The sequence below is a fragment of the Hemicordylus capensis genome, chromosome 1 (genome assembly GCF_027244095.1).
Source record: "Hemicordylus capensis ecotype Gifberg chromosome 1, rHemCap1.1.pri, whole genome shotgun sequence".
In the NCBI taxonomy this organism is placed as follows: domain Eukaryota; kingdom Metazoa; phylum Chordata; class Lepidosauria; order Squamata; family Cordylidae; genus Hemicordylus; species Hemicordylus capensis.
The window spans coordinates 236699307-236724033 of NC_069657.1; the positions used below are offsets into that span (position 1 = coordinate 236699307).

A 24727-nucleotide genomic window follows, 5' to 3' on the forward strand; every position below is an offset into this window, starting at 1 on the left:
AAGTGCACTTGGAATGCTAGCAAATGTATGCAATAGTGAATTCATATAATTATATACGGGGTGGCCTTCTCATGAAGCAGGTGAGACGCTCTTCTCAGGCACTCGGTGCCCCTGCTACCCCGTGAGCCGCTCCACCATCCACTGTTGCTGCCCTTCCACATCCTGCTCATTCATGGGGATGGGGAGGGCCTCAGGCAGAAAAATATACTGGACTACCCCTTTTTGAATGAATTTGGGAACAAACCTGAAGTGTTATTAGTGAGACTTCTAAGACTTGAGAAGGCGGGTGTGGAATCTAATGACCCCAATTATGTATGAGGGCAAAATTGCAAGCACTTTGGAAGGAACTGTAAAACAATTTGCCTCATAATACTTCAAACTTCCCTCAGCCATCTGTTTGTTCCCCTGCTGATGTTTAATCTGATGCCAAAATTGGTAATGGAAGGGAGATTTACCTTTGTTCCATATGATGTCAATTTCTGCAGCACAGGACAAACTGAGAATCTTGAGCATTACTTTTTTAAATGCCACGTATTGATTAGGAATAAGTTTCTTCCCCAGTTACTGTCAGGTAACAAAAATTAGTCAGATCTTCAAAGTATCATTCAAAGTACTCTAAAGTACTGTTTAGGTCAACTGACCTTTAAAATACTACTTCGATCATTTTTTAGCATTATTAAAATCTTGGAATGTTTTCATTAAGTCGCATATTGTGAATTGCTATTATGATTTACAGTAAGCAAAACAAATTGTTCGACTTATTCTTGCCCTATTGCAACAATTTTTAAACATATGGTTTGTGTTACCAATTTATGTACTAGATTTTGCAGTTCCGTTATGGCCCATGACTGATATGGCAATGAAATTGACCCTGACTTAATGTGATTAGCTCCATTAGGATTTCTCTCTCTCTCTTAATAAACCCCTAGATTTTCAGGTAAGGCTGTTCAGATAATGGAAACTGCAGTATTTTTGAACAAAATTAGATGTACCATTAAGAACTTTAAAAAGAATAAATCCCCAGGTATTGATGGCCTGTCAGATGAGTTTAATAACAACAACAACAACAACTTTTTCTGGAACCTGTATACAACACTCTTAATTACTGTATTAACTGAAATAAAATGACAACAGAATGGGAAGAGGCTCAGATAATATTATTAACAAAATCAAGAGAAAGTCATCAAAACTAGAATCAAAGATACTGATAACTCTTTTCAACTAAGATTTTAAAATAAGCTCCACTGTTTTAGCTATTAGATTAAGATAATAGTTGATGATGATCAGACAGGTTTTATGTTACTATGAAAAATGTCCACAGATATCAGAGAACTGGTAGATGTTATTAATATGGAGAAAGAAATGAATCAAGAAGGGGATATAATTTTTTTGCACAATGAAAAAGCATATGATTGTGTGGAATTGTCATATCATCATAATACAATGAAATCCTTTAATTGGTATTTTTCTAAGTGATTAGTAAAAATTATTAGAATGCACTAATTAGGGGCAGTCAGCTTGGATTTGTCTAGAATAAATCCTGCTGGACTAATACTCTCTCTTTTTTATTGAGTCACTAGTTTAGTGGATTGTGAAAATGCTGGGACAGAATTTATCTTAATTTCAGCACAGCATTTGACGAAGTTCCCCATGATATTTGTGTTAGCAGAGTGGTCAAATGCAGGCTAAATGATAATACTAGCCAATATGCTGACTAATGTTGTGGAGATGCTGCACCTGCACTGTGATTAATAATTCATTTTTGTTAATTCATTAATAATAACAAGCACAATATGGGTGCTTGTGCATAGAGGAGGGGGGAAATTTCCTCTAATCTCTCCTTTTCCTGGAAGCACTTTTTAATCTCCATAAATATGCCCCTTAGGATCATACATTTTTATAAATATAAATATAAATATATTTATGTAATGCTTTTTAGTAAAAATGTTCTCCGAGTGGTTTATAGAGCAAAGATGTGAGGAAATGGTTCCCTGTCCAAAAGTGCTCATAATCTAAACACACTTGAGATAACAGCAGCAGCCACTGGATAGATAGACTATGATGGACTGAATAGGGACAGTTACTTTCCCTTTGCTATATATAAGAAAGCCTCTTAGCAGAGGCATCTCTTTAAAAGGAGGAGCCTCTTTGCCCGCTTAGCTGGGGCTATCCCATAGAAGAGAGCAAAGATTTGTTCACTTCTCCCCCAGAGGACAGGACTAGATTGCATGGGCTTAAGTTGCAGGAGGGTAGGTTTCATTTTAACAGTAGAATAAACTTCTTACCAGTAAGAACACTTTGACAATGGAACAACCAATCTCCTGGGGGTGTGGGGGTGGAGATGGTTCTCTCTCACTAGAAGTCTTCAAGCAGAGGCTGGACAGCCATGTGTTAGGGTTCTCTGTTTGGGGTCTCTAACACTGGCTTTCTGGCATCAAGCAGCAGGTTGGATAAAGTAGTTGATTTTAGTTTTAAAAATGATTTTTGTTATTTGATTTTAATAAAAATATATTAGGTGGGATCCCAAGGACAGTTTCTTTGAGAGGAAGACTGCTTGCACTTGCCTAAGGGGAAGGGCATGGATTCTATAGGTTCCCCCTTCCATTGGCAACCCTCTTCTCCACTAATCATCATATTCTTGAGGTTCTTTGGATCCTCAGGATCAGCTTTATGGGGAAGTGCCAGGGGCTGCAGGGCAGAGGAGAGGTAGGAAAGGTTTGTTTCATGCTCAGTTCTGCTCTTGTGGATCCCTGGATCCAACTCATTAGGTTTTTGCAAAGTGAGGTGAATAGGTCAAGCAGCTACATTTATCGCTAGCATTGTTTGACCATTTGGCCTCTCTTTTTAAAAATCTATTTCATTTTTCTTCTTCTCTGTTCTCATAGTAATTCTCATAGAGCCAGTGTGGTGTAGTGGTTAGAGTGATGGACTAGGACTGGGGAGATCCAAGTTCAAATCCCCATTCAGCCATGAGGACTTGGTGGGTGACTCTGGGCCAGTCAATTCTCTCTCAGCCTAACCTATTTATTTATTTTTACATTTTATATCCCGCTCTTCCTCCAAGGAACCCTCCAAGGAGCCCAGAAGTTTCTCCTCACAACAACCCTGTGAATTAGGTTAGGCTGAGAGAGAAGTGACTGGCCCAGAGTCACCTAGCTAGTATCATGGCTGAATGGGGATTTGAACTCGGGTCTCCCTGGTCCTAGTCCAGCACTCTAACCACTGCACCACGCTGGCTCTCACAGGGTTGTTGTGAGGAGAACTTCACAGGGTTGTTGTGAGGAGAAACGTAAGTATGTAGTATACCACTCTGGGCTCCTTGGAGGAAGAGCAGGATTTCTATCCATTTAGGTGACCATTTCAGGCATCTGATGAAGTGCCCCATAAAACATTATTCCACAGTACATTTGTTGAACTTCAAGGTGCCACAACTCTGTTGCTTTTTACTATGAGACTTTAAATTACAGTCTTTGATATCATGTTTTCATCTGTGGAGGAACACCATCAAATGCTGCACAAGTGTGTATTTTGCTGCAAATTCACAGACTGGGCAGCCACCAAATGCCTCTTGCTTGAAGGGATTGCACAGTCAGATTTTAAAAATGTAGTAGTGAAGCTATGACTGCAGTGGAAGCAATCTTTAACACTTCTGTCTTCATCCTCCTTAGGCTTCCTGAATATACAATCATGGCCTCAAAACATGACAGATTTCAGTGTGTTGTCTAATCTGGTTACCATAGGTGGAAGAGCACTGTACAGGTGGGATATCCTTTTTCATTTTTCTTCGTATCTCACTTCATCATCAACACTCAGAAATTATAATTTGGTTAAAGTATGTTGAATTCCTACATTACAATGTTTGGCCACATATTTGGTTCCTTAATATTAGGTTGCCTGATTCGGGTATGGATTATTACATGTGCAATGCATAATTAACCTATGGAATTCTCTGCCACAAGGTGTGGTTCCAGCTTGGATGGCTTGAAGAAGGGCTTAGATAAATTTATGGAGGACAAGTATATCAATGGCTACTAGTCTGGGCATGATAGGCTACCTCCAGCCTAAGAGGCAATATGCCTCTTAATACCAGTTGCAGGGGAGCAACAGCAGGAGTGAGGGCATGCCCTCAGCTCTTGTCTTTGGGCTTCTCAGAGCGTCTGGTGGGCCATTGTGTGGAACAAGAGGATACTGGATAGGGATGTGCATGGAACTGGCCAGGCCAATTCGGTTCCAATCCAAATCGGATTCAAGCCGACCCAGCCCAGTCTGGTTCTGGTTCCGGTTGAACTGGACCCGGTCTGGTTGACCACTGGACCAGTTTGAACTGGTTCACAGACTGGTTCTGGGGTCTACTCATAAAGGGGAATCCAGTGAGGATTCCCCTTTATGAGAAAAGGGCCAGGGGGACTTCCCTACCACTGAAGGGAGTGAGAGAGGAGTCAGTAGTACTTGCCAAACCCCCCAGCCCCACCGGCCTCCTCCAGAGCAGCCTGGGCCAGCTGTGGCTTAGTTTGGGCCTCTGCACTCATGCAGCAGCTTGTATGGCTTTAAGAAGGGCTTAGATAAATTGACTTCACTTTAGTGATCTCACTAAAATGGCCTCCATGCATTTGCAGAGGCCTGAACCAGGCTACTCTGGAGGAGGCCAGCAGGAGTGGGAGGGACCCCTGGTTCCCCTCTCACCCCCTTTAGCAGTAGGGAAGCTCCCCTGTCCCTTTACTCATAAAGGGAAATTCTCACCGGATTCCCCTTTACAAGTAAATCCCCAAACTGTTCCGAACTGGAGCCAGTCCAGTTATAATTTGAACCGGCGCCCCCTTGTAGTGGGGGGGAGTCTGATCTGAACCTGGACCACTAGAACTTCCTTGGTTCATGTCAAACCAGGGTTCAAACCAGACTGGTTCGCACACCCCTAATGCTAGACTAGATAGGCTGTGGGCCTGATCCAGCAGGGTTGTTCTTATGCTCTTGTGTTATCTTTCATCACTACCAGCTTCAGGTATTCTTGTGATGCTGCCAAAGTTCAGGATGCAGGGAGGCTCATCGTGGTGAACACATGAGTTTCCCCCCAGGCCCATAATGAGCCAAACCCGTTATACAGGTAGTGGCCATTTTTGTGTTAGCCTTGGTGAAATTCAGAGAGAGAGATCCATGTTCCTGATTTTATTTTGGATCAATGATACTTTGGGCTTGTATGATTATGGCCTTATTCAATTTTATCATATCCATTTTATTTAATTTATTTATGTCAATTTTATTGTGGCTTGTGGCTGAACAAATACATTTCAGTTCATTCCAGTGCCTAACGTTGGTTTGAATGTTGTCCGTCGCAATATGTATTAATTTTGCAATCTCTAATTTGGTGCTCCAGTTTCCAGCTAAGACCTTTAGATGTTGCACCTGTTTTGTCATTCATAGTTTACTTCTGTTGCTCTAATACTGAATGGGTTTTTAGTGTCTTTGAAACTAAAAAGAATATTAAAATGGTAGGTAGATTGATGAGATATTTGTAGCAGCATTATAGAATATGAAACTTGTAATAGCTTACATGTTCCATTTTTTTTAAAAAAATGTTCAGATATGAACACTGATGTGCAGAAAAGTTGCTGTAAGGAGGGAAAACACTGAAACAGAAGAGGCGTGAAGCAATATATCTGTGTAATATATACCGCAGCCCATGGAACAAAAAGTAGTTAATCAGCCAAGGGATTTTGTCGATGTTGTAAACAATGGCTCAAACAGATTATAAATAGCAAAGAAACCTTGAGATTTGAATTACAATCTTGTGCTGGCTTTTGTGGTATTGGTTTTCATCTGGAACAGCTGGAAAATAATTATAATCTCTTTTTTTAAGATATCAAATAAATCTGCAGAATGCTGGCTTCTCATAAACTAGGTTTTAGCTTCACTAACTTTCAACTCTGGAATACTATACAAAGTTATCTCCACTTTGCACAGTTGAGAACTTTTGCTTGATGTTATGAAAATGACTGGCTACCAAGAAGAAATAATAATCATAGGCAAAGAAATAAGGAATATCTTTGAAACTGACAATTTTATTTCCATAGTATACGCAGTAGGAATGTGGTTCCATTGGGGGAAAGCCCTCATATATCAAGAATCATTTATTCTCTTGATAATAGTTGGTTTTAGTATTACTTAGATTTTTCATGATTTTTCTTGTATTTATTTATTACTGAGAAAAACAATACTGGGCAAATCTAATTTGGCTGACAGAGCTCTGGATATAGCTGCAACAAATTCTGTTTCCCTTGAGAATTATGGCTCAGATTGAACAATCATCTTCCTAGTCTTCTTACTATGTGTGGTCAAGGAACAAAAACTTGTTTCCCCAACCAGCCTTTCCCATCATCTCACCAAAACTGCTGGTCATCCACACATGGATTGAATTGATTAACAATTGAATAAGGTGAACTTAGTCATGTACATAAAATCCACATGTGTGGGTCTGAATATCACATCTGATACGGTTTGGAAATTCATAATGTAATTTGGGTCTACTCATCAGATTTTACATATGTACAGTCTGTAGGAACATCTGGCTGTCTTGGAGGTGGGACAGGCACACCTGGCAGGCAGGGCAAAAATGTATGCACTTGTTCTCCCATTGTGCAGAAGACCAGCCTGATCTGATCCAAGCCGTATGTCATTGTCTGAGAACAATGATTGTGTTTTCAGCAATGGACTGTTGTATAGTTCTGTGACCAGGGTGGTACAGTCAGAGAGAGCTCCCCCAGCAAGGTCATCCTTACCCCCAGCATGTTGCAACACATATTCCGGGTTTTGTAATCCCGTAATTTAATATTTGCAGCTGATTTGGGGTTGAAGTTGCCAAACATTATGGCATTCTTAATACTATTCAACATATAATCTCATATAAACACTAATGCTCAAGTCACAGTCCTTCCAATTTATTCACAACACTTTGTTTCCCTTTAATAATCAGTTCATTCAGAGTCTTTGTCTGGTTAAAAAGTAAACACTTTCCCTGGAAAGCAATTTAGAGTTCTGATTATGTTCAAATGGCTCCCACTTTCCTTTTAGAACGAGGCCATCTTATTCAGAGGTAAGAAAGATCTCAGAGAACTAACAAAGGCAAAGCTGAGTCTATGATTGGAGTCTAAAGACACACCAGAGTTCAGGAATCTACCAGAGCTACAGCAGGACTATTGTTCATGACAGAGGAAATGGCTACCAGTGTAGAATTTTAAGGTGCATTGACAGTGGGGAAACAGCCAAGAAGTGTTGTTCTTTAGTTGCTGTGTGTGTATTTATTTATTTATTTATTTATTTATTATTTAAAAAATTATACCGCCCTTCCAAAAGGCTCAGGGTGGTTCACATTAAAACACCATTAAAATCAATTAACAATTAAAACATAAATTGTAAAACTGCATAAAATAATTAACAATTAAAACATCATAAAACACCAATTAAATAGCCAAACAATTTAAAAACAAGTTTTAAAAAGCTGAGAAAGCTTGGTTGAAGAGATGTGTTTTCAGAAGTTTCTGAAAAATTACCAGAGATGGGGAGGCTCGTATCTTAGTAGGGAGTGCATTCCACAGTTTTGGGGCAGCAGCTGAGAAGGCCCATCTCTGTGTAGCCACCAGACGCGTTGGCGGCAGCTGAAGATGGACCTCCTCAAGTGACCTTAATGGGCAGTGGGGCACATAGCGAAGAAGACGCTCTCTTAGGTACCCAGGGCCTAAGCCGTTTAGGGCTTTGTACGTTATAACTAGCACTTTGTATTTCGTCCGGAAACCTATTGGCAGCCAGTGTAGCTCCATCAGTAAAGGAGTAACGTGATCTCTCCGAGATGACCCAGAGACCAATCTGGCCACCGCATTCTGAACCAACTGAAGTTTCCGGACTACGTACAAAGGCAGCCCCACGTAGAGCGCATTACAGAAGTCCAGTCTGGAGGTTACCAAAAAATGTACCACTGTTTTGAGGTCATTGATCTCGAGAAATGGGCGCAGCTGGCGTATTAGCCAAAGCTGATAGAAAGCACCCCTGGCCACCGCCTCAAACAGAGAAACCAGGGAGAGGTGTGAATCCAGAAGTACTCTCAGACTGCGAACCTGTTCCTTTTGGGGAAGTGTGACCCCATCTAGAACAGGGAGATCAAAATTGTCTCTAGAGTTCTGACCCTGCACAATAAATACCTCCGTCTTATCTGGATTCAGCTTCATTTTTTTCTCCCTCATCCAGCCCATTACTGCTTCCAGGCAGGCATTTAGGGAGGATATGCCAACTCCTGAAGAGGTTGACATGGAGAAGTATATCTGGGTGACATCAGCTTACTGGTAACATCCAGCTCCAAATCCCCTGATGATCTCTCCCAGTGGTTTCATGTAGATGTTAAAAAGCATTGGAGAAAGTATGGAGCCTTGAGGGGCACCATACTTAAGCTCAGATTTTGAAGAGCAACTATCTCCAATCAACACCATCTGGAATCTGTCCAAGAGGTAGGAGCAGAACCACTGTAAAACAATGCCTCCCACCCCCAACACTCTCAGACATTCCAGAAGGATACTATGGTCGATAGTATTGAAAGCCGCTGAGAGATCCAAAAGGACCAACAGAGTCACACTTCCTCTGTCAATTCCCAATTGGAGATCATCCATCAGGCCAATCAAGGCAGTCTCCACCCCATAGCCCACCCAAAACCAGTTTGAAATGGGTCCAGATAATCAGTTTCATCCAAGACCGACTGGAGTGGAGAGGCCACCACCCCCTCAATTACCTTGCGCAACCATGGGAGATTGGAAACAGGCCTATAATTGCTCAACTCTGGGAGATCTAATGCAGACTTCTTTAGAAGAGGTCTAATAATTGCCTCCTTAAGACACGGAGGCATCGTGCCCTCCCTCAGAGAAGCATTTCTGATTTCCACCAGGCCGCCTACAACAGCCTCCCTGCTAGATTGAACAAGCATTTATCTTATTTATGCAAAACTTCAGAAGAATGAGAAGAATTCACTATGAGAAGAATGAGTTGATAAGATGGGCTACAGAAATGAAAATAAGTGGCTAGGAGTGTACCCCTGTACACAGGTGGAACTGTTTTGTTTCTGTCGGGGCCTCTCATCCCAACATTTCTGTAGGCAGGAAAAGGATCAATAAGAAGTGATTATAACCGTTGGGCTCATTCACAGTTAATCCAAGTCTCTCCCCCTCCCATGTATTCTGTATGGGTATTCAGTCTTATGGAAAAATACAGGCTGCCTGTATATTAGCAGTAAATGGGTATACTCTGCAATCGTTTCATAACTGCAGTTTGGAACCTACTGTGGTTCCAACCACAATGGTTGCAGAGTACACTCAGTGATACTGGGGTTTCATACAATAAATGCCACTACAAGATTGCTTTCGCCACACATGCCATCCTATGATTCTGAGATTTTAAATATAAAAACCCTTTTATTCATGACTGTGTGAATTGGCCTTTACAACATTTATTTTTACCACTCTGGATAAATTGGTAATGCTTGATAATGATGTTTTCTCCTGAGCTGTTCTTTAGGTCGAGTTGTGAAGCATAGCTGTAGCTTGCCTCCCTGTTGTGGGACACCTGAATTATTTTTACGGAACTGTTTTTTACCTTCAGTCACTTTTCGCTTTGGGCACTGCCTTAGCACCAGCTCTCTACCTGTGGCAGACAGTAGTCTGGATGGGTTAAGAGCAGAGGCTTGAATTAGGTTACCTTTCCATCCTTTTCTGCTTCTAGCCCTGTGCTTCTAAGTAATCATTGTCACTAAGCAACGAAGGACATTTCCACAATATGTATACTCGGATATCACTATGTGCCTATTTACTATTCTTTTCTTGTCTTCTCTTCCAGTGGCCTTTCTTTGCTTATTCTGAAGCAACAGGGAATTAAATCTCTACATTTTCAGTCCCTGAAGCATATCAGTGCGGGCAATGTCTACATAACAAACAATACTAACTTGTGCTACTATCACACCATCAACTGGACCAGTCTATTCAGTACTCCCAACCAAAAGACTGTCATCCACAGCAATAAGAAGCCCGAGAACTGCAGTAAGTATTGTGCTTTTTATGCACTGCGTGGAACAAGAAAGGACCCGCAAGTGCTGGCATTCTACTGTAAAATATATGGACGTTTGTCTATTTGTGCTGAAATAAACAAAGCATAAGTTATTTTGTAGTGGCAGAGATACTATTTTTAATAGAAATTATTTATTTTTCAATTAGGAAACTGATATGAACTTTCAAGGATTTCTTTAAGACCTTCACATTTTTCTTTAGGACCTTCACATTTATGAACTTAATATGAACATTAGAAATGGAAGGAATAATTGAAAATAAGCACATGCACATTCAACATTTATTCATTCATTCATTCACTATACCGCCCTTCCAAAAATAGCTCAGGGTGGTTTACATCAAAACAAAAACAAAAAAATCAAAATCAAAACTAAATTAAACAATTAAAATCATTTAAACATTAAAATCATTAACATTAAAATCATTTAAAACCAACATTAAAAACTTATAACCATTAATATAACCACTAATTAAAAACCTGGGTGAATAAAGGAGCCAGGTCTCACAATCAGTGAGACCCGGTTTGTGAGAGTTAGCGGGGAGAGCGGGCTAAGCCCACTCTCCCTGCACACGAGCAGGGCGGGAGCCCTGGGTGGCTGGATTGGCTGCCCACACGATTGCCTGCTCTGTGACGGAGCCAGCGGGGAGTGGGGACTGATAGGCCCCCAGAAGCTCCAGCATGCCTTGCACGAGCATGCAGGGCATGCTGGAGAGACCCCCAGAGCTGGGAGGCAGCTTTTCACCTCCTCTCCGGGGGTCTCCTCATGAGTAGCCATGGCACAGAGCTGCACTGTGGCTACTCACAATTTTTTTAAAAAACGGGTTTGTGGAGCACTTGCTCCGCAAACCCGGTTTTAGGGGCGGGCTACTTGAGCGGGTTACCTGCTCAAGAACCACCGGGCTTGTAGCCGAGCCCGGTGGTTCTCAAGATTGCAGAAAATCGGGCTAGCGGAGGCTAGCTCGATTTTCTACAATTGTGTGAATAGCCTCAGTGTGTGTTTAGTGCCTTTTAAAAAGTGAGATGGAGAGACTCTTATTTCAAGAGGAAGCGCATTCCAAAGTCCAGGGGTAGCAATGGAGAAGGCCCGTTCCCGAGTAGCCGCCAAACGTGTTGGTGGCAGCTGTAGACAAACCACTCCAGATGATCTTAACAGGCAGTGGGACTCATGGCGAAGAAGACGTTCTCTTAAATACCCAGGGCCTAAGCTGTTTAGGGGTTTATAGGTATTATATATTGTATTTTGCCCAGAAACGTATCGGCAGCCAGTGTAGTTCTTTCAACACAGGAGTAATATGGTTTCTCCTAGATGACCCAGAGACCAACCTGGCTGCCCCATTCTGAACCAACATGACTGTATACATAAAATCTAGGAAGAGTTTTGTTAATTTCAGCTGAGGAAAACATGTTGGAGAAATTGAACTTCAGAAGAGAGCATTCCCTTTCCCCAATATCTTTGTGAAGACTATCATGGAAACTTCATAAATAAGCCATATTTAGCATCAACTATAGTGTAATTCTGATGATATTCAAAAGATATGCTGTACTTGAGTACTGCATCTCAAACAGGGGTGGAGGTCCATCTCTCACCTCTTCTACCCACCACTCACACGTACATCTGAAGAGGCACCTGATTATGGGAGCAGCGTTCATTTCTTCAGACGAATGTTGCTGTAAGTGTGAGTGACAGGGCCAGGGCAGGATTTCTGGACCCATTTGAGATGCTGCACTCATATACAGCATGTTTTTTAAATAATGTCTGAATTAAGCTAATTTATTACATTCACAGCCTATCAGTGTCACTGAAACTTCCCTAGTGGTCCTGCATTCACCTCCCTGTTGTCCGACTCCTTCATTCCTGTAATCTCCTACTTGATCTCTCATTTCTGTATCTGTTCAGCCACTTATAATACCATTGTCTGTCCTGCTGATGTCACAGAAAGATTCTGTAGGCAGGTTCATAGTCCTTCTGGCTGCCATTGGCATAGCTGTTTTGATGCCATAAAAGAGCTGAGCAGGCTAGGACAAAGTAGCTTAGTTATTAGAGGCAAAATCTTTGTAGAATTTATAATTTAGATCCACAAATCCTTCATAGTTTTCCCTAAATTAAACCCCTTTGTCTTTGTCCAAAAAAAGATTATATTTCTAACAGCACATCATAGGTTTGAATAGTTTGAGAGTTTTCAGAACTTTTCACTATAAACAGATAGTTAATACTTTCTGTCAGTGCTTACATAATTTACTATCAGCCCAACAGTACAAAAAGCTATATCATCAAATCAGATTTCCTTAAATCTTTCTCCTCCCACCTTTGTCCTCCTCAGTTTTTCATACTTATTTTCAACTTCTGAACTGACTCCTGCCTCTTTTGCTACCATTGGCTGATTTGATGTCCTTGAGGAGGAGGTTGGGTCCAGTCATGGCCCTTCTACCATTACTTCGCCAATGGGTTGGACAATCTAAAGCCAAGCAGCTGGCTGAGCTTAAGGGAACTGAGATACAGTATTTCTCATTTGAATGTGAATGTCTATGAGCAGTGTTTGGTATGTTAAGGCTTTTTAGCTATGGCAATTCACCATGGGCTTCTGAATGACACATTGATTAGGGATTTGAACAAAAAGAGGTTCGTGCACTGGTTTGGCACCGAACCAGTTTGGATGAGGTCTGAACCAGTTCAGCGCCACAGGGAGGGTAGTGAGATTTTTTAAAAAGGAGATTAGCTGCTCTCAACTGCTGCATGCAGCGCTTGTCCGAGGAACATGTGTACAGTGGTGCTGACCACTTGCTAACCATGCAAATGGCACCCATGTATGTGCAGATGCCATGTACATCCTGGCGCCGTGTGTGGGTTCTTGGGGAAAGTGCCACCACAGCACCAGGGGTGTAGCAAGGTTGGAGTGGGCCCAGAGACAAGATTTTAAAATGCCCCCCCTCACTGAAGCTCAGCTCATGAAGTAAAGAAATCTTAATTGTGGATGATGCAAGTCATTTAATGGTACTAGAGAAAGACAGACTGTTCTGGAAGCTCCAGGTCTTAACACCCACATCAATTTTGGAGGATGAATACAACTGAAGGAAGCCCGGGTGAGTGTGCAGCTAGAGAAGTCAATCATGCGACTTAAGGCAGTGGGCCCCCAGACAACTGTCTCCCCTTGCCCTATTACAGTTACACCCCTGCACAGCACAAAACTGCATGTAGCACCAGAGAGCAGATAAAGGCCTGCTTCCCTTTTAAAAAAAGATCCTGCTCCCCTCCCCATGGGGCTGAACTGGTTTGGGCCTCATTCAAACCAGTTTGGTGCTGAACCAGTGCAGGCAGCTTGATCCATGCACATCCCTAACTTTGATGGTATTGTTTCATTGAGTATTGCAAACCCTTTCACTAAAAATGGAGATATCCTTGTTGGTTATAGTGAAAGAGCCATTGATCGTATGTTAGGGTGTTTCTTTCCAACCACATTTACTTGAAGCCCATATTGTGAGCATCGAAGAAATAGTGTGGCTTGATTAAGATTCCTTTTAACTTTATTGTCAGTTATTTCAAAGAAGCATCTGCAATTTGAAGAGCTTGAATAAGGCAGCAGTGTGTGAAAATGCAAAAGAAAGGCTTGGTGTATTCATTCATCTAATGCAATTATATGCTGATGATTAAATCACATTTGCCTACAAAACTATCTAAAGCCATTAAGCTCTAATTGAAGCACAAACACTTCAATTCTGATATTAAACATTATCCAGGAGTAGCATCAGTTATGGATGTTAAATGTATACCTGGACCTTAATTAAGTGACAGCTATACATCAAAGCAAGCAGCCTTACTGGATGAAAAATTCTGATATATTTAATAATTAATCAAGTCCCATCCAGAAAGATTCACTTGAAAGACATAGTGGGGAGGGGTGTCTTCTAAACTCCTACACAAACTTTTGTAGTAAAAGAGATACAGTATAAATTCTCATTTTCCCGATTAAGAATCATTAGTCCCAAGGGTCCCAGCAGTATGATGGGATGAATCTAAGAAGTGAAGAAAGTTCAGAAGTCATAGTAGCTATCTGGCTGCCTATGCTGAGCTGGGATATAAAGAGGAATGTTACAGATATATGAACATAAGAAAATGCCCTATACAGGTGGCCCTCGTTATCTGCTGACTCTGTATCCGCAGCTTGCATATCCATGATTGGGTCTTAGATACCCAGTTTCATTATCCATGGGTAGAAAATAGGCAAAATTCACCTATCTGCGGTTTTGAGTAGCTGGAAATGACACCAGAAATGTCTTGCAATGTCATTTCTGGCCACCATTTCCTGGCAGAGAGCCATATTGTGGCTCCTGGGTTTTGTGGTGAAAAAATCCGACCATTTTGGGGGTTGTGGGGGGGCATTGCTGGAGACCTGGAGGATAAGGTACTGTCCTTTTCTTTTATTATTTATGCTCTCCTTGCTTTTTTGGCCCCCCTTTCTTTTTGTTAGGAACCTAACTGCTCCCTTCCTCAGTGCCCATTGACCCAAGGTTTCATTATTCATGGTTTCCATCTTTGTGTCTAAAGGTGTGAATGGAACTCCCACCAATAATGAGGGCTACCTATATTGAGTCAAATTATTTGCCCTCCTTTCCCATGTCATATAGTCTGGTTAACTGTGACTCTCCAAAGTCTCAAATGTGGTTTCCCCCCAGCCTTTCTTCTTAAGATAATTTATATAAAAATGGAAAAGACTGAACCTGAGATATTATGCTGGTAGTGTATATTTTACCACCAGTATATGAGGCCCATCTCCCAGGCAATTATAACATAGACCTAAAAAGCAGTGAGCCTAAGATAGCTGTGTGGACAAACTGCAAGTTGAGGTAAGGAAATTCAGTCTTTGGTAGAAGAAAGTGAAGCCTGTGAAGAAAGATTTGTCATCAGCCCTTTTTGTTTCTATAGGACCTCAGTCTGCCTCACTTTCTACAAATGGACCCTTTAAATATTAAATAATGTAAGAAACTCATATTTGGACCCTTTTATTTGGAAGAAAGACACCCTAATGCATTGGATAATTCTGTTATTATTTAGCATTTAGTTGTTGGCAACTATATGATGAACAGTAGAACAGATACACAGCAAACTGCAATTGGAACCATTAGATGAACATCTGAACCAGGTTTTGGCATTGAAAACTTTTGAAAACCCTGCTCCTAAGTAGCACAGAAGACTGGTGGTTACTTGGAAGCTAATAATAATCTCTTTGAGAATTCGCTCTTATCTTGTACATAGTTTGCATGTGGCTCATTTTCGTGTAATGAAAGAGGTGATCCCAACCCCAGGGCAGAATTAGCAAGGTCCGAGAAGTGTTACAGCTCTTTCCCCTTAGGTATCAGGAATAATAGACTAGCGTGATTAGGGAAGAACAAAGCAGTACCTAAGTGCCTTGTAGTGCTTCACCAATTCAGTTTGGAAAGCCACAGCTTGTTCATAAACACCTTCAGTCAATTAAGTTTATAAATCTTTGTGGCCTAATTGACTTTATTCCTACGTGCTTAATTAACTAAGTAATATTGTTGTGCAACTTTACTTTAATAAAAGAGACTGACAAGCTGAGGTTTTTAATGAAAGGTTACTCACAGGTATATGTCTTATATCTGAAGAGGGGCTTTTTTGTTTTTGGTGGGGGAAAATGTTCATTTCCTTGTCAAACTTTCTAAAATGCCCTTAAAGAGCAATAGCCTTGGGAAAGTGGCCACATGGTCTCAGGTTTTCTTCATGTAATGCAGAAGTTTTTTAAATTAAACAATTCAGCATTTCTTTATTGAAGTGGGTATTTAAAACAACAACAACTGGATTCTTTAAACCCAATGGAAAATGATTGTGACAGTATTATTATTCCCGGCAAATCAGAGCCTGGGAATGACATGCTGGGCCCTCAGTCTCCTCAGTGTTGCCAGTGAGTGAACACATGAGCCTCTCTCCCCACCCCAATGGTGGTGCCACGTGAGCTGGACCTCCCTGGGGCTTGAGAAGAGCAACGGGTATAGCATACTTGGCCAGTATTTTTGAGACAATAACATTTTGTTGAATAACAAAAATTAAGCTCACAATGGAAAAAGGTAACTGTGACTATTCCAGTCCCAAATTGTTGTCGTTTTTACATTGGCCATTTTCACTTTTCTCTCTCAGCCCCCAAATTATTCCATTCTAACCATCACAGCAGGGTCCACAGTGAAACATCCCTCTCACTAAGTTCTGCTGCTACACTACCTCCCCCATGACACAAAATATCATTCTGACATTTTATTCAATAACTAAATTCCAAAATAGAATTTATAGGAAAATATAAGAAAATTAAAACCACCAAAGCACAAATACAAACTTCAGTGTCCTTTTAACAACTAACTTATAAAATTTAAATAGCTTTGGAAGTTCTTACAATGATATTGCATGATCCAAAATGATCATAAGTTAACATTTTTGGAAGCTTTCTTTCTTTCTTTCTTTCTTTCTTTCTTTCTTTCTTTCTTTCTTTCTTTCTTTCTTTCCAACCAGAGTGATGGCTTGTAATCTTATATTCTTTAGCTTCTGGCATGTTAGCCCTTTGAACTGTATTACACATCCATTACCTTTTAATAATAACCTCACACCTTTCTACTTCCATCACACTCTCTTCCACGTTTGTTGAGTCAGTAAGAGCTGGCTAAATTCCTTCTGATGGATACCAGGAAAGCTTACTGCCTATAAAGAACTGGGAAACTGGTCTTCCCTGGATTTACTGCTTAACTGTCTTCCCTGGACATACTTCTTAAATATCTCTTCAATAATATACTCAGTGATAGGATTTTGTCTGTTTTTCATTACAACCAACATTGAAATGGTGAATAATGCTTACTATTGAAAATTGAAACTGAATATCAGTCTACCATCAGAAGGGACAGGGATGCCATTGGCATCTTTAAGCCTTGATCTTGCTCAGCTAATTAAATAAGCTCATTTATTGGTATCTGGGGAAGATGAGCCTACACTCATTACCTTAACACTATGTACACCTATGCCTCAGTGCCCAATAAAGTATTAACTCCACAATATTTGAGAAGCAGCAAGCCATACGTCTCTCCCCTGCTTGCTTTCTTTCTTTCTTTCTTTCTTTCTTTATTTATTTATTTATTTATTTATAGAATTTATGTTACTCTTTCACAAAAAAAGTTCCAGGCCATCTAACATTATCAGATATCAATAAAACAATAATGATATCTTTTTTTAAAAAAAAAAAAGCTGGTATCACTAATAAAAATATAAAGTCCCCCAAAATTCTTGAGCGATAAAATTGAAACACTCAACCCAACAGATTGAGTTGGAAGCCTGCTCTGTGAAGAACAGACACAGCTTGAGGAGGTGAACAAACTTTTCTAAACAGAACAACATCTAGCCTTTCCCCCCTTCAAACTAACAGGAGGAGGGGAGATTCTGGTTTATCTTTAAGGGATAAGTGTGTGTGTGTGTGTGTGTGTGTGTGTGATTTGCCAGGGCTAGCATTTGCCAGGGCTAGCAAATGCCGTGTTTTTGTTTGTCCCTGCCTGGAGGGGGTGGAGTCAGCTAGGGCTGTGGGAGGCCCCACATTCTTTTGACATTCCTTTGACCCATATCCTGTGTCTCAGTTGGAAGCCTACTTTGTGAAGAGCAGACGCAGCTTGAGGAGGCAAGTCTTCTCTATAGTCACCCTGTGGTTGTGGAACATACTTCCTGTTGCAATAAGAGCTGCTCCATGCCTGATGGCTTTTAGAAAACTATTGAAGATGCACCTGTTCAGCCAGGCTTTTAGTTGACATTTCAAAAGTGATTTATTGTTTTAAACAGAATTGTATATGTATTTTAAATCTTTTTAAACTTTTGGATTTTTTAAAATTATGAACCACCTTGATACTTCCATTATAGGCAGTATATAAATGCATTAAAAACAAACAAACAAACAAACAAACAAACAAACAAACAAAACCCTCCCCGAATGCCCCCGATATGGTCACTGAGGAGAGGTCTGCTGGCACACCATGGGAAGCTGCATTCATGATTAAAGAATTCAAGAACATCCTGATCACTTTGATTGGAGAGGAGAACTGGTCTTGTGGTAGCAGGCATGACTTGTCCCTTTAGCTAAGCAGGTCCATCCTGGTTGCATATAAATGGGAATACAGGAACATAGGAAGTTGCCATATATCGAGTCAGACCATTGGTCTGTCTAGCTCAGTATTGTCTACACAGACTGACAGCAGCTTCTCCAAGGTTGCAGGCAGGAATCTCTCTCAGCCCTATCTTGAAGATGCCAGGGAGGGCACTTTGAACCTAGATACTCTTCCCAGAGTGGCTCCATCCCCTAAGGGGAATATCTTACAGTGCTCACATGTAGTCTCCCATTCAGATGCAACCAGGGTGGACCGTGCTTAGCTAAGGGGACAAGTTATGCTTGCTACCAGAAGACCAGCACTTCTCATACCCTAAGGGGAACAAGATATTCCCCTTAAGGGATGGAGCCACTCTGGGTAGAGCAGAAGGTTCCAAGTTACCTACCTGGCATCTCCAAGATAGGGCTGAGAGAGATTCCTGCTTGCAACCTTGGAGAAGCCACTGCCAGTTAGGGATGTGCGGACCGGTCCGGCAGTCCGGTTCACGGGTTCGGGGTTGAACTGAACCACCACCCCTGGTTCCGTCGGACCAGAACTGGACCGCTGGGTCTGCTCCAGCTAGTCCACGATTTTTTTTTTTAAAAATATATATATATATATATATATATTTTAAAAAAATTAAGTATATTTAAAATACCTTTAGCCCCTTCAGGGGGCTTGCTGAGGCCATGGAGGGGTCCATGTGTGTTCCCTCTCCCCCCACCGGCTGTCCTTATCACTGCCGTGGCCCGCTGCGGCCAGGTAATTGACCATTTTTTGCCCTTTCAGGCCTCTGTATGAACACGCGGCTGCCATTTTGGCGGCTGCTGTGCATGCGCCAGTGCCCTCTGCGAGGCCACGGGGCTAAAGGTATTTTAAATATACTTTAATTTTTTAAAAAAAATAAAGAAAATTTGCAGACCGGTCTGGGACTGGACCGGGGTGGGGGGGGGTTGTTGTGGGTCTGGACTGAACTGGCTCGGTTTGGTTCAAGGTCGATCCGGCCTTGAACCGAACCGGGCCAGCCGGTTCCATGCACACCTCTACTGCCAGTCTGACAATACTGAGCTAGATGGACCAATAGTCTGACTCAGTATATGGCAGCTTCCTGTGTTCCTACCAAGGCTTAGGCTAGCCAAGAAGTAGAGCAAGGTGTCAGGGAAGCTGAATTTCCAGAGTGATGGAGTTACTTCCTCTCGCGCCCAGGATCCTGGATACATCTGAAGGTGGGCTCTGTCAGGCCTGTTAGCTGACTGTTCCTAAGTCATGCTGGAACTGGCCAGAGAGGATCAGCTGCAAGCCCAGAAAGTGTGGGAAAGGACAGAAGTAAGAGCCTTTGAGGAAAGAACTCAGGGTGACTTAACCCCCTCTCTTCTCATAACGGAGGCTGGAATTTGGAATGAACCCTGCAGGAAGTTGGGTTAGCTATTCTCCATCTTCCAAAAATGTGTACCTATAGTAATTGATCATTGACTTCTTTGTCAGGAAATCCTTCATCAACATAGAAGCATGTAATGTCGCCAAATAAGTTCTTCATGTCCAGAAAACTGAAACACATTCCAAATCTTCTGCTTCCTAGTAATGAACATTTTATTATTAAATCTGTAAATCATTTTCCACTTGGAAAGTGCCTGAGGCAGTGTACAACATATACAAGTAATTCAATTTTTTCCCCAGATTACATATACAACCATTAAAACATTAAAATCCAAATACAGAATTTCAATAGAAAAGTAGCAGCAGTGGCAATAAGAATTATCACTAAACTCCCCAGGAGTCTTTTGGAACAAGTAGGTTTACAATAGTTTCTCCTCTGAAGCTGTAGCAAGGTAAGACAGAAGCTGATATGATAAGTGCAGTGTCACCACTGAGAAGATCTGACTCCAGACTTGTTCAGAACAGGTTTTTTTAGATGCTTTTATTAGTGTTATATATAGAAACAGAAAGGTTACATCTCTGAGAATCCAACAAAATGAGTTAACATACAAAGTCTTAGCCATCAGGACCAAGACATAAGAAAAATACAGAAGTATTAATAGAAAATGTTTAACTGGGTATCAGAAGCTATCAATAAAAGAATCTTGAACCCTAACCCTAGAGAAAAACAAAAGACAAAAAAAACCCTTGCCCCAACCTAGTTGATCATCCTTCTATCAGGCACTCTAAGGAGGAGAGAACCGATCCAACTATGACATACAAAATAGAAATAATGCAAGTAATTTGAGTGCAGAGACAGACATCCTCAATATTCTGTGGTGTGAACTCCACACACCAGGCTGAAAACTATAGTTAAATTTTAGTGATTAAATTCTGTATTCTATAAAGAAGAGAATCCTTCACTGTCGTGCGTCTGAATTGAAACCTGTATAAATAATAATAAGAAAAGATATTTGTTTGAGAACTTTCATTAAGTAAGTTAACTAAATCTTGTAATATATATAATTAATAAAGTATGTTTTATTATGTATTACTCTCCAGTAAGTAAAAGGAAGATTCTGAAAGATCTTGGATCCTTTTGTCTTTTCTGTCCCAGCTGCATTAAATGAAAAACTTAGTGTAATATCTTATATATTGAGCTGATGGACTGAAAAAATCTAAAATGATCAAAGGACATCCATGTGTCTAGCAAAACAAAAATATGAATTCAGAGAATGTTAAAGTCCTTGTTCTATCAGACCAGGTAATAGGTTTACAACAAAAACCTCTCCAGCAAACTTTACCAGCAAAATTCTATGCAGTTCTCTTCCAGCAGAGTTTCAATATTATGAATGACAGATGAGAATAAATAAAATTGATGAATTCGATCCTAATAGTGAGAGCTCAACATACCGTTTATATTATTGTAATTTCAGTACAATAGGGAAAGATCTCTCAGGCAAGACATAAAATGATCATGCATGTCTCTGTGCCTAAGTCACACCCTGGGTCACACCAATTCCTTCATACTGGCTTTCCAAAGACAATTCAACTACCTCCTAAAAAATCCATGGAAAGTTCAAAAACAAAAACAAAAACAGCAATACTAGAAAATGTGTATACAGGTGAAACTCGGAAAATTAGAATATCGTGCAAAAGTCCATTAATTTCAGTAATGCAAATTAAAAGGTGAAACTGATATATGAGACAGACACATTACATGCAAAGCGAGATAAGTCAAGCCTTAATTTGTTCTAATTGTGATGATCATGGCGTACAGCTCATGAAAACCCCAAATCCACAATCTCAGAAAATTAGAATATTACATGGAACCAAGAAGACAAGGATTGTAGAATAGAACAATATCGGACCTCTGAAAAGTATAAGCATGCATATGTATTCAGTACTTGGTTTGGGCCTCTTTTGCAGCAATTACTGCCTCAATGTGGCGTGGCATGGATGCTATCAGCCTGTGGCACTGATGAGGTATTATGGAAGACCAGGATGCTTCATTAGCGGCCTTCAGCAATTCTGCATTGTTTGGTCTCATGTCTCTCATCCTTCTCTTGGCAATGCCCCATAGATTCTCTATGGGGTCAGGTCAGGCGAGTTTGCTGGCCAATCAAGCACAGTACACTGTATACTTTTCAGAGGTCCGATATTGTTCTATTCTTCAATCCTTGTCTTCTTGGTTCCATGTAATATTCTAATTTTCTGGGATTGTGGATTTGGGGTTTTCATGAGCTGTACGCCATGATCATCACAATTATAACAAATTAAGGCTTGACTTATCTCGCTTTGCATGTAATGCGTCTGTCTCATATATCAGGTTCACCTTTTAATTTGCATTACTGAAATTAATGGACTTTTGCACGATATTCTAATTTTCCGAGTTTCACCTGTAGGCTAGACTTCATCCCTAATCGTCAGAAAAAGCAGAACTTAAAACTCTCGTAGAACACTCCCTCTACTGGATAACTTAGTATGCAAAACAATTTCAAACAAGATTTGAAGTTTGTTTCTGAAAGTTAAGTCAACAAGAATATTCTCAATTCTTCTCTGAGTCCTCCATTCCCAATTCATTCCCAATTCATTCCCATTTCTTCCATATAAAGGGGAAACAAAAGGCAGATATATGTGACATTTGCTTAAGTCTTTAGAATCGGGTTCATTATGCAATTTAATTCCTGATTAGATTATTACCCATATTAGACCATATTTAGAACTCCCTAAATATTAATGGTTAAAATAAGAAAGGCAATTAACACAGGGAATACCTTAAAAGACTAAGTAATGAGGTTATATATTGAGTTATGCTCAAAGTTACAATCCTAAAGTTTACCCTAAAATAGTCACATATTTTCCAGTTTTTTTCCTAATGATATGTTTTAATTCTTTAGGTCCGGACTTTGAATATTAAGGTTGTGTCAGTATTAAATCCTGTAGAACTCCCTAAATAATATTTGGTAGAAAAACCATTAAGCACAGGGAATACATTGACAGTCCTATATTAGAGCCAAAATGAGTTCCTCCTTACCTTGAGAGTCCCACCTGTTTCTTAGTGAGGGTTGGAGGAACCAGCATTCCTCCTACCCCCAACTATGGTAGGATTATAAGGATAATGCTTACTATTTAGCACTTAAGTAAATAGTAAGCATTGTTGTGCCTGTCTTTACATTGTTGTTCCTGTCCTTATTTTACAGCTATTGAAGGGAAGGTGTGCAGTTCCTTATGTTCAAAAGATGGATGCTGGGGACCAGGGCCAGACCAATGTTTGTCCTGCAAACACTTCATCAGGGGAAGGACCTGTGTCGAGGCCTGTAACATTTACGATGGGTAAGAATTTTTCTCTAGTAACTTTACTTTGTGCTTTCCCAGACATATACTAATTATATTGAAATTTGAACAGGCATGTTGTGAAGTTCAAATTCAATTCTAAGTTAGGTTCTAATCCATGATTTTCTGCTCCCATAACAATTTGTGATTGTAGTTTAGTGTCTCCTTCTCAAAGAAGCAATTGTTGAAGTTCTCTGGTTGTTCCATGACAAAAGAAACCAACAACACGAGCAATAGCCTAGTAGGATGTCCACTCCACAAACTAGCCTGGTATGCCATTTAAATGGGAAATGATGGAAAGAGGCTGACATGGAGGGCAACAGCTGCCCAAGCCTGTGATTTGAAGGATTAAATCCACAACTCTTCCTGATCCCATTACTTAAAAATAATAATAATAATAAATGCAGGACTTTGGAGATCATTTCACCAAACCCAGCTCTCCACCATACCTGCTTTTTGCTTCTTGACTAAGGGTTCTTAAGAACTCTAAAGCTTAAAATTTCATGTCATTTTGGTTGGTCCTAATAAAAGTATTATCCAATAGTGGCTTTTGGATTTTTTCCCCTTTATGGACTAAAATGACTATTTCCAATTTTTATGAACAATAGGTTTGAATGAGGGAACTGATAAGCCTAGCATGAACCATAATCGCTGAGCAGTCTTTTGAAAAGAGAACTCATTATCAGCAGTCTGGAACAATGGGTAATACTAATCAGTGGCTGTATTCGCACGTAACATGAAACTGCAGTTAAATGGGGCAGAAATTTGGATTTGTGAACATCCAAATACATGCACCCTGCGGTTTTCCTCATCAAACTCCAATTTGAACCTTTGGTTTGTAGTAAGTTTCACTGCAGTTTTTGTGCAGTTTCTGGAAACATAATCATAGAAAGGGTGGTCCAGACCACCCAGGATCACACCAACTCCATGGCCTGCGGTGCTTCTTGCTGGTTGCCTCTCCGAGCACTTGCCCCACTCCCCTGTCTACCCACCCAGTCATTTCCAGTATTTCCCCAGTCTGTGCCTGGACACATTGCGCATCAAACTCTCCTTTGGGTGCCTGAAAGCCTTCCATGGAGAGAAGGAGGTCACAACACAAAGTTCTATCATTAAACAGAGAGAACAGGGGCCCCATGCAAGTGGGGCCCTTTTTCTTGGATAGCTGAAGTCATGAGTGTGCAGTCTGTCAGAAGACCGAAGACTGGCAAGCCTAAACTACTCCCCAGTAGACTGGCCCTCTCCTGAGAGTGCTAGTCCCCTGTCAGCAAGCTGCCACAGGGGCAGGAGTGTAGTTTGTTCTCCGTGGACTGCTTTGCCAGGGTGAGCTATCGCAAGAGCATCCTTGGTCATAGAGGGCCAGACTTCAGGATTCTTTCCTCTCCCTCATATACATATCCCCTCCTAGGAAGTCATCATGTTCCCTTCCCTTTCCTGAGTAACAGAAAAATAGTGCCCCTCAGCACCTTCCCACTGCCAGAAGTTGTGCATATGCAAGACTGTTTTGTTATGGGGCTCTTCCAAGGGCAGCAGTACAATTGCTGTCAGGCTTTCATGGCATGGCCCCTCCCCTCCAGGGTGGCAGCCACTGGCCACGATCTTCAAGTGGGTATGCCAAGCATGATAGTTCTTTTTAAGAATGCTCTGCCTGCCCTCGGCAGGGAAAGGAAATGTCCTTTCCCTGCCGAGGGCAGGCAGAGCATTCTTAAAAAGAACTATCGTGCTTGGCATACCCACTTGAAGATCGTGGCCAGTGGCT

The 24727-nt window shown here is 40.9% G+C and overlaps 1 protein-coding gene across 5 annotated transcripts in view; it reads left to right on the forward strand.

Moving 5' to 3' along the window:
- The window catches only part of ERBB4 (erb-b2 receptor tyrosine kinase 4), a 1268185-nt gene that overhangs the window by 956478 nt on the left and 286980 nt on the right, over window positions 1-24727 (forward strand). For all 5 annotated transcript variants that reach the window (XM_053283383.1, XM_053283386.1, XM_053283382.1 and 2 more), the window contains exons 11-13: window positions 3669-3759; window positions 9868-10067; window positions 22839-22971. In XM_053283383.1, coding sequence (XP_053139358.1) covers window positions 3669-3759; window positions 9868-10067; window positions 22839-22971 — 424 coding nt within the window. The remainder of the gene's footprint in view (window positions 1-3668; window positions 3760-9867; window positions 10068-22838; window positions 22972-24727) is intronic.